General features: G+C 47.0%; 1 protein-coding gene across 1 annotated transcript in view; it reads left to right on the top strand.

Annotated features, from left to right (window-relative positions):
* TUT7 (terminal uridylyl transferase 7) overlaps positions 1-12,786 on the top strand; it is a 115,706-nt gene extending 102,920 nt beyond the window's left edge. Inside the window, exons 26-29 of the mRNA XM_077299541.1 lie at positions 7,045-7,352; positions 7,524-7,600; positions 9,514-9,571; positions 11,938-12,786. Coding sequence (XP_077155656.1) covers positions 7,045-7,352; positions 7,524-7,600; positions 9,514-9,571; positions 11,938-12,005 — 511 coding nt within the window. The 3' untranslated portion in view covers positions 12,006-12,786. The remainder of the gene's footprint in view (positions 1-7,044; positions 7,353-7,523; positions 7,601-9,513; positions 9,572-11,937) is intronic.
* The last annotated feature ends 1,435 nt before the right edge of the window (positions 12,787-14,221 follow it).

Genomic DNA, 14,221 nt, shown 5'->3' with positions numbered 1-14,221 from the left:
TTCTTCTGCGGATTCCACTGCGGGTTTCCAACTGCAGTTTCCTATTGGTGCAGGTGGAAAACCGTTGCGGAATCCGCAGAAAGAATTGACATGCTAATTATTTTTTTCCGCAGAAAATCCGCGCTGATTTTCTAGTGGAAAAAAGCAAAGTGGGCACAGCGGTTTTTGTTTTCCATAGGGTAACATTGTACTGTACCCTGCATGGAAACCGGCTGCGGATCCGCAGCTGCAAATCCGCTGCGGATCCGCAGCAAAAACCGCAGCGTGTGAACATAGCCTAAAGGTTAAAAGTTGACCAGCAATTTCTCATTTAACAAAATTTGCAAAACCTTTTTTTTTCGCCAAAATTTTCCTGTAGACCTAAATTTTTTTTCTTCTTTCGCAATATTAAGTATGTAATTCTTCAGAATTTCTTTTAGTCTTTGCCTGATGAAGAGACCTGAGTAGTCTCGAAAGCTTGCAATTTGTTACCATCTTTTCAGTTAGCCTTTAAAAGGTATCAACTAAAGAGGACTCTCAATTCTAAATATTTTTCTATCCACTGGCTAACAAGGTACCAAGATATTAATCTTTCCTATATCTAATATTAGACACCTTTTTACCCCTTCACGCAGCTGCCAACTTTTTTTTTTCTTTTTCCAAGAGCTATAACTCTTATTACTCTGTCGCCTCATTGGGGGACACAGGACCATGGGTGTTATGCTGCTGTCCACTAGGAGGCGACACTATGCATAATCTGAAAAAGATTAACTGTGGCTCCTCCTGTGCAGTATACACCCCTGGACGGCATCAGCCTTCTCCAGTTTTTGCTTAGTGTCGCAAAGGAGGCACACCTAAAGATTTTTACTCCGTTTTACTCCGTTTCCCGTTTTCCGACGGGATTACAGATGAAGAAAAGAGGGTCTCCTGTGAGACCCCCGGCATGGCTCCTTCCTCGGCCCCCTATTATGGGGTGCCCAGTTGAAGTTGAGATGGCTATTCCCCATGCTGCTCCTTCCCCAACCTCTCGGGTGTTGGTTCGAAGTCGAGACCCCCCTCCTTCCCCAATTCCTTTTGGTTTCTGGGTTGAGGTCGAGGCGAGGATAAAGGCCCCTGAAGGTGTGTGACAAAAGCACCCTCCCTATCCCCCTCTGGGGGTATTAGGTTGAGACACCTCAGGTAAGGCCTGTACAGGCAGCATCCTACAGCTCCCAGCAATGGGCCAGCACACTGCGCCTGCATCCAGGGACCCCAGCCCAGCTGCGGGCTCCTGTTGGGGCCGGGGGGAGTGCAGGCAGGCATGGCACATACAGACACAGGGTTCCCTGCGTCCCTGTCTCTGCCGCAGCACCAGCTCTATACTGCCTCAGGGGGACCCCAGCCGGGCTCCCCCTTCCGCTTATAGCCCCACCGCCATCCTGCCTTCAAATCCGGAGGGGTCCGGTTCAGATCCGACCCCCTCCCGGACTTTCGCGCCGGCCTGGAGCCCTTCTGGGCCTCAGGCATCTAATTTAGGCCCCGGCTTCGGCCTAGCTGAAGCAGCAGCCTCCTCTCCGCCCCCCGGCCCGCCCCCCGGATGACAAATATGACACTCTACAGTGTCATACAAGGGGCGGATCGAGACAGAAAGGGCGGGTTTTTTATAGCCTTGCCGCCTTTTTCCAGCTCTCCGCCCCCTTCTCCTCCTCTCTCCTCTGTCTCTGCAGCCATTTTCGGCTGCAGATTAACCCTGCATCTCCCGGTCTGCAGGACCAGGCAGCCAGTCTCCGGGGGGCACAGGACTGTGGATTTTCGGCGCTGGACCTAGGGGTACACTGGTGGGGTAAGATCACAGCTGGGTTATCTTTACTCAGCTGTGAATCCATATTACCTATAAGGCTCCCCTGTAGGTTCTCTACCCCTGTAAGGTCCATCTGCTGGCAGCACTTCTGCACTCTGTGCACTATGCCGGGCTCAAGGTCTAAGAGAACCAGGCAGAACTGCTATTATGCATTCTGCACAGCCTGCGGGACCGCTCTCCCCAGTAGCAGCACGTACCCGCATTGTCAGAACTGTATACAAACTACTGTGTCACAGCCTCAAGAAGCCCCTGCCAATGCCTCGGTGTCTAATGCCACACCGGAATGGGCTACTCAGTTATCGCAATCTATGACGCAGTCTATAGATAACTTAACTTCCACATTGCTTCAGGCTCTGCAGGGTCATGCCCCGGCTATGACCGTTACCCAACAACGGGAGAGCTTGACTCAGGAACAAGATGCCCCTGGCACATCCACGTCTAGGTCAGGACGCAATCGGATCCATAGATCAAGTCCATCTGCGTCATCCCATAGCACACGGTCATCCCCCTCTAGGGAGAGACACCGTTGCTCCAGGTCATCTAGACCGTCCCATTCCAGGGACAGACAATGCAGATCTCCGCAATCCCCAACCAGAGAAGGCCTCCTCCCCAGCTCACCCAGCAGGGGACGCCTCAGTGATACACAGAATTCGGAAGGCATCTGCGACTCTGACTCAGACAGAGAAACTGAGGGGTCCCTGATCCCAATCCCTCCTAGCAATACAGCGCTAGTTGAGGACATAATATCGTCCATCCATCGGGTGCTGGACATTTCTGATCCGCCACCAGAGGCCCCAGAACATCAGATTTCCTTTGAAGGACCTCTGAAGCCGCCTAAGGTTTTTTCTAACCACCCAGAGTTTAAGGCGATCCTTAAAAAACAGCTCTCACAGGGGGAGTCGCGGGGATAGCATCAAACGCCATCACGATTCGGCGTATCCTCTGGCTGCGGGAATGGAAAGCGGACGCAGCCTCAAAGAAGTCCCTCACGCACCTCCCCTACCTCAGTGGGAGACTTTTCGGTGAACAGTTGGACACTATGATATCCAACGCCACTGGGGGTAAGAGTACTTCTCTTCCCCAACTGAAACCTAAACGCACTTACAAGAAGCGTAACCAAACTCGATTCCGATCCTTTCGGAATTCCTCCGGCTGGTCCGTCTCGCGTCCAGTACAAAATCGTAACCGTTCCCCACGCAGGGACAACTCACGATCGACGCAAAGGTCGGACAAGACCTGGCAGTCAAAAGCAGGCCAGTCTAAGCCCAGAGGAGGAAAATCTCAGACCTTCTCCTCCTCATGACTCACGGACTCCGGAAGACACCACACCAGTAGGCGGCCGACTTTTGCTCTTTCATCAAGTCTGGCTGCCTATTACAGAAGACAGGTGGGTCACGGAACTAGTGTCTTCCGGATACAAAATAGACTTCACCTCCAACCCACCGGACCGGTTCTTCCTCTCTGTCCCCCCAAAACCGCCAGCCAAGGCTCGAGCCTACCACCAAGCGGTCTCCTCGCTTTGTCAATCAGGAGTCATAGTACCGGTACCCACGACCGACCGTTTCCGAGGGTTCTACTCCAATCTGTTCGTAGTTCCCAAGAAAGGAGGCAGTGTACGGCCCATACTAGACCTAAAACAGCTCAACAAATATGTACGGGTCCGTCATTTCCGCATGGAGTCCCTTCGGTCCATCATTGCGTCCATGGAGAAGGGAGAATATCTCGCCTCCATAGACATACAAGACGCATACCTGCATATACCCATTGCACCTGCCCATCAGAGGTTTCTCAGGTTCGCAATAGGCCAGGACCACTACCAATTCGTGGCTCTCCCCTTTGGACTCGCCACGGCTCCCAGAGTGTTCACCAAGGTCATGGCAGCCACCATGGACGTCCTGCACTCCAGAGGCATAGTAGTCGTTCCATACCTGGACGATCTACTCATCAAGGCTCCCACCTTCAAGGACTGCGAGCTCAGCGTCTCAATCACAACCGATACTCAGTCGCATGGGCTGGTTAATCAACCTACAAAAGTCATCACCAACCCCGAGTCAGTCCCTGACCTTCCTGGGAATGTTATTCAACACCTCCAGGGGTCTAGTGCTCCTTCCCAAGGACAAGGCACTGGCTCTCCGACTAGCAGTTCGCACCCTCCTCCGCAAACCCCCTCGATCTCTCCGGTTTGCCATGAGAGTTCTCGGCAAGATGGCAGCGGCAATAGAAGCTGTCCCATTTGCCCAGTTTCACCTCAGACCTCTCCAACTAGCCATTCTCAAGTCCTGGGACCGGAATCCCTTTTCTCTCGACAGGGAGTTCCAGCTAACGTCGTCAACCAGGAGGTCCCTGCACTGGTGGCTCAAGCCAACCTCGCTAGCAAAGGGGAAATCCTTTCTCTCAGGTCAATGGAAGGTCCTGACCACCGACGCGAGCCTGACGGGTTGGGGTGCGGTGCACCTACACCACAGGGCACAGGGCAAATGGTCCCCAGCGGAAGCGACCATGCCCATCAACATCCTGGAAATTCGTGCCATCCTACTGGCATTGAGGGCCTTCCATCACTTACTGGCAGCCTCTCACATCAGGATACAGTCGGACAATGCCACGGCTGTGGCATATGTGAATCATCAAGGGGGGACCCGCAGTACCCAGGCGATGCGGGAAGTGTCACATATCCTCCGCTGGGCGGAGGACACAGGGTCGGTTCTTTCGGCGGTCCACATTCCGGGTGTGGACAACTGGGAAGCAGACTTCCTCAGCCGACAAGGAATAGACTCGGGAGAGTGGTCTCTCCATCCCGAAATTTTTCAACAGATCTGTCTCCGCTGGGAAACCCCGGATGTGGACCTAATGGCATCCCATTTCAATGCCAAGGTCTCCAACTTCATTGCCAGAACACACGATCCGCGGTCGCTCGGAGCAGACGCTCTGGTTCAGGACTGGACCCAGTTCCAGCTTCTGTACATTTTTCCACCTCTCCCCCTGATATCCAGAGTGGTGAGGAAGATCAAACAAGAGGGAGTTCCAACCATCCTCATTGCACCAGACTGGCCCAGACGCACATGGTACGCCGACATCGTACAACTCACAGCAGACGCCCCTTGGCGTCTCCCCGACCGCCACGATCTTCTATCACAAGGGCCGTTCTACCACCAGAACTCAGGGGCTCTCAATTTGACGGCGTGGCCCTTGAGACCTGGGTTCTAACCCAGGCAGGGCTCTCGGCAGATGTCATTGGAACCATGATCAGAGCACGGAAACCAGCCTCTGCCAAGATTTATTACCGTAGCTGGAAAGCTTTCTTTACCTGGTGCGAATCTCGTGGCCAGATCCCACTCCCTTATTCCATACCCAAAGTACTTGGTTTTCTCCAATCGGGTCTGGAGGCCAGGCTGTCCTTGGGCTCGCTTAAGAGCCAGGTGTCAGCCCTCTCAGTGCTTTTCCAAAGGCGCATTGCTACCAAGCCACAAGTAAGGACTTTCCTTCAGGGGGTTTCCCGATTGGTTCCCCCCTACAGACGACCACTAGAAACGTGGGACCTCAACCTGGTCCTGACAGCATTGCAGGAACCACCCTTCGAACCTCTTAAGGAGGTCCCGCTCCGCCTTCTTTCCCAGAAGGTGGTTTTCCTGGTGGCAATCACCTCGCTACGCAGGGTGTCTGAACTGACAGCACTTTCCTGCAGACGGCCTTTCCTGGCATTTCACCAGGACAAGGTAGTTCTTCGTACGGTCCCATCCTTCCTCCTGAAGGTTGTGTCCGACTTCCACCTCAATGAGGAAATTTCACTACCATCCCTTGTTCCGGTTCATAGAGTGGAGAAGGCTCTGCATACGCTTGACCTTGTCAGGGCTTTGCGTATATACGTGTCTAGGACTGCGTCCTTCCGGAGGTCTGATTCCCTTTTCCTCCTTCCGGAAGGCGGCCACAAGGGTATGCCAGCTTCCAAAGCTACTCTTGCCAGGTGGATCAAATCCACCATACAAGAGGCGTATCGCCTTAAGAATTCTCCTCTTCCAGCCGGCATTACGGCACACTCTACACGGGCGGTAGGGGCCTCCTGGGCCATTCGGCACCAGGCTTCGGCACAACAAGTGTGTAAGGCGGCCACTTGGACTAGCTTACACACGTTTACTAAACACTACAGGGTTCATACCCAGTCCTCAGCGGACGCGAGCCTGGGTAGACGTGTCCTGCAGGCGGCGGTGCCCTAAGTGTACGGGCCTGTCTGCACAATATTCGTCCATTGCTTCCCACCCAGGGACTGCTTTAGGACGTCCCATGGTCCTGTGTCCCCCAATGAGGCGACAGAGTAAAGGAGATTTTTGTGTACTCACCGTAAAATCTCTTTCTCTTAGCCTCTAATTGGGGGACACAGCTCCCACCCTGTTGCCCTTTCCGGGCTGTTGTAACTGTTGAGTTCTCATATTGTTTCTTGAGCTCGTACATAGTTGCCTTCTTACAGGCATAATTATGTTATTCATGTTACGTTCCTCCTACTGCTTTTGCACAAAACTGGAGAAGGCTGATGCTGTCCAGGGGTGTATACTGCACAGGAGGAGCCACAGTTAATCTTTTTCAGATTATGCATAGTGTCGCCTCCTAGTGGACAGCAGCATAACACCCATGGTCCTGTGTCCCCCAATTAGAGGCTAAGAGAAAGAGATTTTACGGTGAGTACACAAAAATCTCCTTTTTTCCATCCACATAGCCATATGAGGGTTTTTTTTTATTGTGAAATGAATTGATTTTGAATGACAGCATTAATTTTATCATGTGATCCTCTGGGAAGTAGGGAAAAAATGCAGGTGTGTTTAAACTTCAAAGAGCGTGCAATTCCACATTTTTTATTTGCCATGGGCAGTATATGGTAAAACTTGTTGTGGCAATATGATTCTCCAGGTCAATATGATTACGCAGATACCAAACAAATAGTGGGGGTTTCATCACCAAATAAACAAAATTTAGCTTGTTGCCATTTTCCAGTACCCAGAACTTTTCCAATTTTCAGGCTAAGGGGCTGTGTGAGAGCTTGATCTTCTTGGGCCCTGAGCTGACGTATGTATTTGTTTTTTTTGTTTTTTTTTAACTACTGAAAACACTATGGGGAAGATGCAATGTTTTGATCCTATTGTATTTTAGTGCACTGATGAAACCTTTAGTGGCATCTCTTCAATAATATAGGTAGTTGCTGGATACTGACTTTATTGTCCATATTGCTTCTTTAGTAGAGTTAGAAGGCGTAACAATGAAAAGCCTACAAACCAAAGATATGTAGACAAGCGACAACAAAGAAATCTTGAAGATAATGAAATGAACATGGAAGGTGATGGCTCCTATATAGATAAAAAGCAGAACACCGTACCCAATAAGCCCCATCAGGGAGCCAGAAGCACAGTTGAAGCCTGCAGAGACAGAACACCCAAATATCCTAGTGAAAAGTGGAGACGACAGGAAGAAGTGAGGGAGAAGCGCTGCTTTATATGTGGAAGAGAAGGTCACATCAAGAAAGAGTGTCCTCATTACAAAGGAGCAGGTGAGCAGCCCTTGCCTGTATTAGGTATGCATGGGCTTCTAGCAAAGTTTAAGTACCTGAGTGAATTATATAGAATTCTAAAATATATAGATTTTGGGAATGTGACTTGAATAAACTGAACTCACCACTGTACAATGATTATGCCTCTATTTTTTTATTTTTCAATGGTAGGAAGCCCAAAGGCTGATGCGTCATTTGGATCTCCATCGGCTTCCAGTCCACTGAAATCCCAGGGAAGGTTTATCCAGGTAAGTCAGTTTCAAATTTTTGGTCTAACTCAATACCCCCCTTTATCTACAACAAATCCTAAAAACTAATCTGCCACAATTGTGATTTAGTGCAGAGTCAGCCATGGTCAATTGAATGGGACTGTACTGTGATGGCCCCACTGTGCAGTATAAAGCAGATGCAGTGTGATTTTGGTATATCAGCAAGAAATCCGCACTTTGGATTTACAGTGGAATTACTGCGTTTTTTGTGCGGATTCCACCTGCGGTTTTACACCTGCGGATTCCTATTATGGAGCAGGTGTAAACCGCTGCAGAATCCGCACAAAGAATTGATATGCTGTGGAATAACCAACGCTGCGTTTCCACGCGATATTTTCCGCAGCATGTGTAATGCAGATTTTGTTTTCGATAGGTTTACATGGTACTGTACAATGCATGGAAAAGGCTGCGAATCTGCAGCGGCCAATCCGCTGTGGATCCGCAGCATGTGCATATACCCATAGGGTGCGTGTCCATGATCCGTAATGACTGCGCTTTGGATGGAGCGGAAACCCTGCTCTGCCCAAAGCGCCGCCCCTTTCTGTACGCACGGTGATTCCGGATTTGTTCATTACACACATCCAAAATCTCCGCACCCCATACATAGTTCCTTGTGACTTACCTTGTGGCGACGGAGCTTCGCTGCAAGGTAAACAGACATGCTGCGTTCTAAAAAGACGCGCCGCATGTCCGTTAACTCGGGGCCACCGGGTGCGTGTTCGCACGCATAGTGGAGACTGGATTTCATAAAATCCCCTCCACTAAGCTGTAACATCTGGACGTTGCAGGTTGAACGCTGTGGCTGTACACAGCATCCAGTCTGCAGCAATCTGGATGCATTCCTGAGTGTGGACACATACCCTTAAGGTACCTTCACACTAAACAACTTTCCAACGAGAACGACAACGATCTGTGACGTTGCAGCGTCCTGGATAGCCATCTCGTTGAGTTTGACACGCAGCAGCGATCTGGATCCCGCTGTTATATTGCTGGTCGGAGCTAGAAGTCTGGAACTTTATTTGGTCGCTAGATCGGCGTGTATCGTCATGTTTGACAGCAAAAGCAACCATGTCAGCAATGTTTTTACATGGAGCGTGAACGATAAGTGAGTCGCCGTTACGTCACTGGATCGCTCCTGCATCGTTCTGGAGTTGCTGTGTTTGACGTCTCTAGAGCGACCTAACAGCGACGCTCCAGTGATCTAGTTTAGGTCGGATCGTTGTCTATATCGCTGGAGCGTCGCTTAGTGTAACGGTACCTTATTCTCAGGCTCAGTTGGGTTCCAGAGGTTTAAAAACGAGTAAACTTTATTGTAAAAGCTAAAGGAATCTGTAGAGGTTGCTTGTCTAGAAGTGGGAAGGCAACTGCTTTGATTCTGGCTTACAAGACCCTGCACAATCCTGAAGATTAGTATGGATTTTTAGTATTTTATCGAAAAGCAGGACATGCTCTTGGTCATGCGTGTGTACATAGTAGACCTAAGTGACTTTACTTCATCGTGACCTAATGTGACAATGCTACATTCTTCAGGGCGTGTTTTTTTTTGTTTGTTTTTTTATGGGGGGGGGGGGGGGGGGGGGTTCTCAAATCTCCTAGGTCCTGCAAGTCTCTTATGTTACACATAGACCTTTATATTGTATAGGCAAGTTGAAACACAAGGTGTATGGACTTCAGTATAGGTATTCGTTTCAACTCAGCAAGACTAGGCTATGTAGATGCAGAATGTCAGTGTGGATCTTGAAAATGGTGTTTTAGAAGGACACATCTGTACATCACTGTCCCATAATTTATTGAAATTGGGGTAGTATGCTATCTAAACATACAATTGTGACTGCAAAGCTGAAATTGAAAACTAGTGTGAATTCTCACATTGATTTTATGCATAATTTCAGGTAGTACCATTACAAGATGAAAAAAGGAAGCCGAAGATGTCTTTCAGTCCTCAGTCAGGTAAATGGATTTAGAACTGCTATGCTAATTATGTATCAAATAGAGGTATTCTCAAGTTTAGAAGTTATTCCCTGTCTAACAAGATGAGTCATGACATCCCAGTAGCTGGGGGTCCAACCACCATGACCCACTTGCCCTCTGATCTTGACACTGGAGTGGAAGTCTGACATTCCCATAAGAATTAATGGAGTGGCAGTGAAAGACCAACAGGACGCAGCTCGCTGCTATCTCTGATGGTCCCCTTAAGAATGAATGGAGCTGCAGTGCACATGATCAACTTCTGCTTCAATCACATGGAGCTCTTTCAAGCTCCAGTTCTCTGGATCAGTGGGGGTCTCACCAATCAGTAAGTTATCTCCTGTTCCATGGGTAGGGAATAACTTCTAAACTCATAAGTACCCCTTTTTAATTGTGGCAAAGCAAATGTATGTTTTAAAACTTGAAATAAAACATACAAATGTGGTAATCCTAAAAATAACATGTTAGTTTTACCGCACAGTAAGCGCCATAAAAACATATTCAACACTAAAGGTACCTTCACACTAAACGATATCGCTAGCGATCCGTGACGTTGCAGCGTCCTGGCTAGCGATATCGTTTAGTTTGACACGCAGCAGCGATCAGGATCCTGCTGTGATATCGCTGGTCGTTGAACAAAGTTCAGAACTTTATTTGGTCGTCAGACCGGCGTGTATCGTCGTGTTTGACACCAAAAGCAACGATACCAGCGATGTTTTACACTGGTAACCAGGGTAAACATCGGGTTACTAAGCGCAGGGCCGCGCTTAGTAACCCGATGTTTACCCTGGTTACCAGTGTAAAATGTAAAAAAACAAACAGTACATACTCACCTTCGCGTCCCCCGGCGTCCGCTTCCCACACTGACTGAGCTCCGGCCGGCCGTAAAGTGAAAGTACAGCACAGCGGTGACGTCACCGCTCTGCTGTAAGGGCCGGCGCTCACACAGTGCAGGAAGCGGACACCGGGGGACGCGAATGTAAGTATGTACTGTTTGTGTTTTTTTTACATTTTACGCTGGTAACCAGGGTAAACATCAGGTTACTAAGCGCGGCCCTGCGCTTAGTAACCCGATGTTTACCCTGGTTACCCGGGGACCTCGGCATCGTTGGTCGCTGGAGAGCGGTCTGTGTGACAGCTCTCCAGCGATCAAACAGCGACGCTGCAGCGATCGGCATCGTTGTCGCTATCGCTGCAGCGTCGCTTAATGTGAAGGTACTTTTAGACCCCACTAATCACATATTGACCTATTCACTGACTAGGTCATCAATTGTTAGTGGTCAGCCACTTTCTCTTATTAGTTCAGCTTTCCTTGACTACACAGCACTTATCAGAACATCAGACTCTCGCCTACCATAGAAACTTTCAAAAAGAACCTGAAGACTCACCTCTTCCGACAAGCCTACAGCCTGCAGTGATCCTGATCCTACTGAACCGCCGCACAACCAGCTCTGCCCTCTCCTAGTGTATCATCACCCATCCCCTGCAGACTGTGAGCCCTCGCGGGCAGGGTCCTCCCTCCTTATGTACCAGTGTGCCTTGTTTGTGCTCATGTTTAATGTATTTGTCTATATTTGCCCCGTATTTCACATGTAAAGCGCCATGTAATAAATGGCACTATAAAAATGAATAATAGTAAAATAATAAATAAAAACTAGAAGCTAAGCGGAGTAGCAAAAAAAAAAAAAAACGGAAAATAAGTATACATAGAATATTTGTTTTAGAAAATCACATTTAAAATTAAACTATACATCATACATGCAAACATAATAGAAAAAAACAAATGGAGGAGACATGAAGGTAGACAAAGAATATGCTGGGGATCGGTATAGAAAACACTGTGGATAGTTATAAAGTATACCTTTATGTCAATAGCATGAAGTGCCGCTAAAGTAAGCGCCTGCTTAACCATGGTAGGTCCAGACCACTGCAGCCGTTCTTGCAGCCCCTATACAAATATTATTTCAGTGCGGTTTAAACTATGTTCTGCGTTTGTTCTGGGAAAGCATTCCTGGATCACACGCCAAATGTATCCATAAGCCTCTGTCCATTTGGCAAACCTTAATTGTGCAGCAGTCTTTAGACTGTAAACCAATGCAACCTAACCATGCAAAGGAGTGTTAATCTGCCCCCCCATAGAATGTAAGTCCGCAAGGACAGGGTCCTCTCCCCTCTGTACCAGTCTGTCACTGTAAACCTGTTTACTGTAAATGATCTCTATAACCCTATATGTAACCCCTTTCTCATGTACAGCACCATGGAATTAATGGTGCTATATAAATAAATAATAATAATAATAATCTGCCTGTTCTTACATTTTATTTATTTTTTTTCTTCCCTCTCCTTAGGAAGCCTTTCCACTAAATACATGACTCAGGGAAAAGCCTCTCATAAAAAGGCACACCAGGAATTTTAAGGGTGAAAGCACACTGCCACAGATGGAGCCCTATACCGTCCAGGAACATGCCTCTACCTTTTTTTTTGGAACAAAGTTTACGTTGAGCAAAGCTTCTTTGTACAAGACCAGCAGCATTGAAATATTGGACATTGAAAAAAAATCCAATTTTTCTTTTTTTATTCAAGATGGGAATTTAAAATATAAAAATGTTGTTTTAATGTAAAACTTACCATGGGAACCTACTTCTTAATTTATTTTATTTGAACATTTTAACTAAAGATCCACGGAGATATACTTTGTGTATGCCAAGCTGGACCATATTAAATTATAATTTGAATTTAATGCCCCCTATGACCCACCTCATTTTAATTGCAGCAGACCTATTAATATCTCTGGTTGCCCATGTAACGAAGATTCCTTGTTTTCTTTTTACAGAAATGAATATTTTTTGAGGTAAATTATATTTATTGTGTCAGGAGTCCTTGTATAAAATTGTTTAGACCATTTGTGAACCGCTGCTGTAACATGATTTTATGATAATTGTATCCAGCTCGATTTTTGAGTCTTTTTATGTAAATACCTCATTGGATGCAATGCTACATCTATTACTATTTCTTTCCTTTTTATTGGTCCTCTTTCATGTATGCTTTGAACATCATCCTGAAAAAAAAAACGGCTCTTGATGTATTGCATGACATTTTACTCTGAAATCGGGTTGTTCCAGAATTTTGCTGCTAATGTCCAAAAAATAATTGCAGAAAGAGGTTTATGGTGATAATAAAAAGGAAAGTTCAATGCCTTTTTGTATTTATATATTCTTGTCTCTTGATATATCTGAGCCATTGACATCCATGCAGAATTGCGTGCTACGGTTTTCTGAGTGCTGTAGACGTGAGTGGCCACATCTGTGCATCCAGTTCTCTGTTTATTCTGTGTGGGTGCTTCAGGAGACCCCTGTTCTCTCCAAAGGTGAGTTTCAGAGGTGGCACCTACATCTAGCACACTTGGAGGAGTGAAATCCTACTGACAGATTCCCTTTAACTATTTATATGCACATGTAGCTCTTGTAAAGTTATTGCTGGACTACTCTTGAAATGTCCAGTGCATTTCTCCTTTACTGAAAAATCAGTGTTTGATTTGATATGCAAATGAGGCTGACAGTAGATCTGAAGCCTCTGTCAGCTCTACTTCCTGCCCAGCTTCTATGCTGTTTGACTTCAGGCAAAGAAGGGAGTTGAGGCAAGCAGGAATCTTATTACTATTTTCACTAATATATTTATGTACATTTACTTTATACCAAACCTATCAAGAAAAAGGGCTACAACTGGACAAAATGCAGTATAAGGCTATGTGCACACGTCCGGAAAGTATGCAGAAATTTCCTGAGAAAATCCTGAGGTTTTCCACAGGAATTCTGCATGCGTTTTTGTTGCGTATTTTGCGCGTTTTTTTGTGCCAATTTTTCGCGGGGTTTTTTTTTTCGGAGGTTCCCAATGCAATAACATAGTGGGAAATCCGCTTAAAATGCCAGAGTTTGACTTGCATGGTGCAATCTGAATATCAGCTCAGTCCATGGAAACCATCGGACTCCATTCCGATGACATCAGAGTGCAGTCTGATTTATGAGCACTGACACAACAGACAGTTTTGTTTTTATTTTTATTCCTCTCCGTGCTCTGACCAAACTCTAATCAGTGTGGTTTACATAATTGACCCGATTGCCTAAATGAAGAGATTCTACGGTTGTCTGCGCCTACCCTGGGGTTGAGGCAATATGGTGACTTGGCAACAACGCACTTTGAGCAAAAATCGCTACATATAGCTCCTATATCGCAGTGTTCTGCAAGTTAATTTGGGCACATTGTGACTCCTAGGGGTAACATAACAGCAGAAAATCCAGTCAGGTATTTAGGTGACACAATGTGACCCATTCACATGCATTGCACTGAGAGCATCCTTTGTGTTGTGGCCAAAGTTGCTGTGTAGCCGCGGCCTTCCTGCACTCTTGGGACTACTTACACCTTCTTCTCACTAAACTAGAATATCATCAAAAAGTTAATTTCAGTTCATCAATACAAAAAAAAATGAAACTCCTTTATTATATAGTCATTACAAACTGTGATCTGTGTTTATTTTTGTTAATGTTTACGGCTTACAGCCAATGAAAAACCAAGTCATTTTCTCCTTCACCTCATTGGTGGGCACAGACCGTGGGTGTATGCTGCTGCCACTAG

This window comes from Ranitomeya variabilis, chromosome 1 (assembly GCF_051348905.1).
Source record: "Ranitomeya variabilis isolate aRanVar5 chromosome 1, aRanVar5.hap1, whole genome shotgun sequence".
Classification (NCBI taxonomy): Eukaryota; Metazoa; Chordata; class Amphibia; order Anura; family Dendrobatidae; genus Ranitomeya; species Ranitomeya variabilis.
Note: the sequence above shows the minus strand (reverse complement) of the source record. Positions and strands in the feature narration are given on the sequence as shown.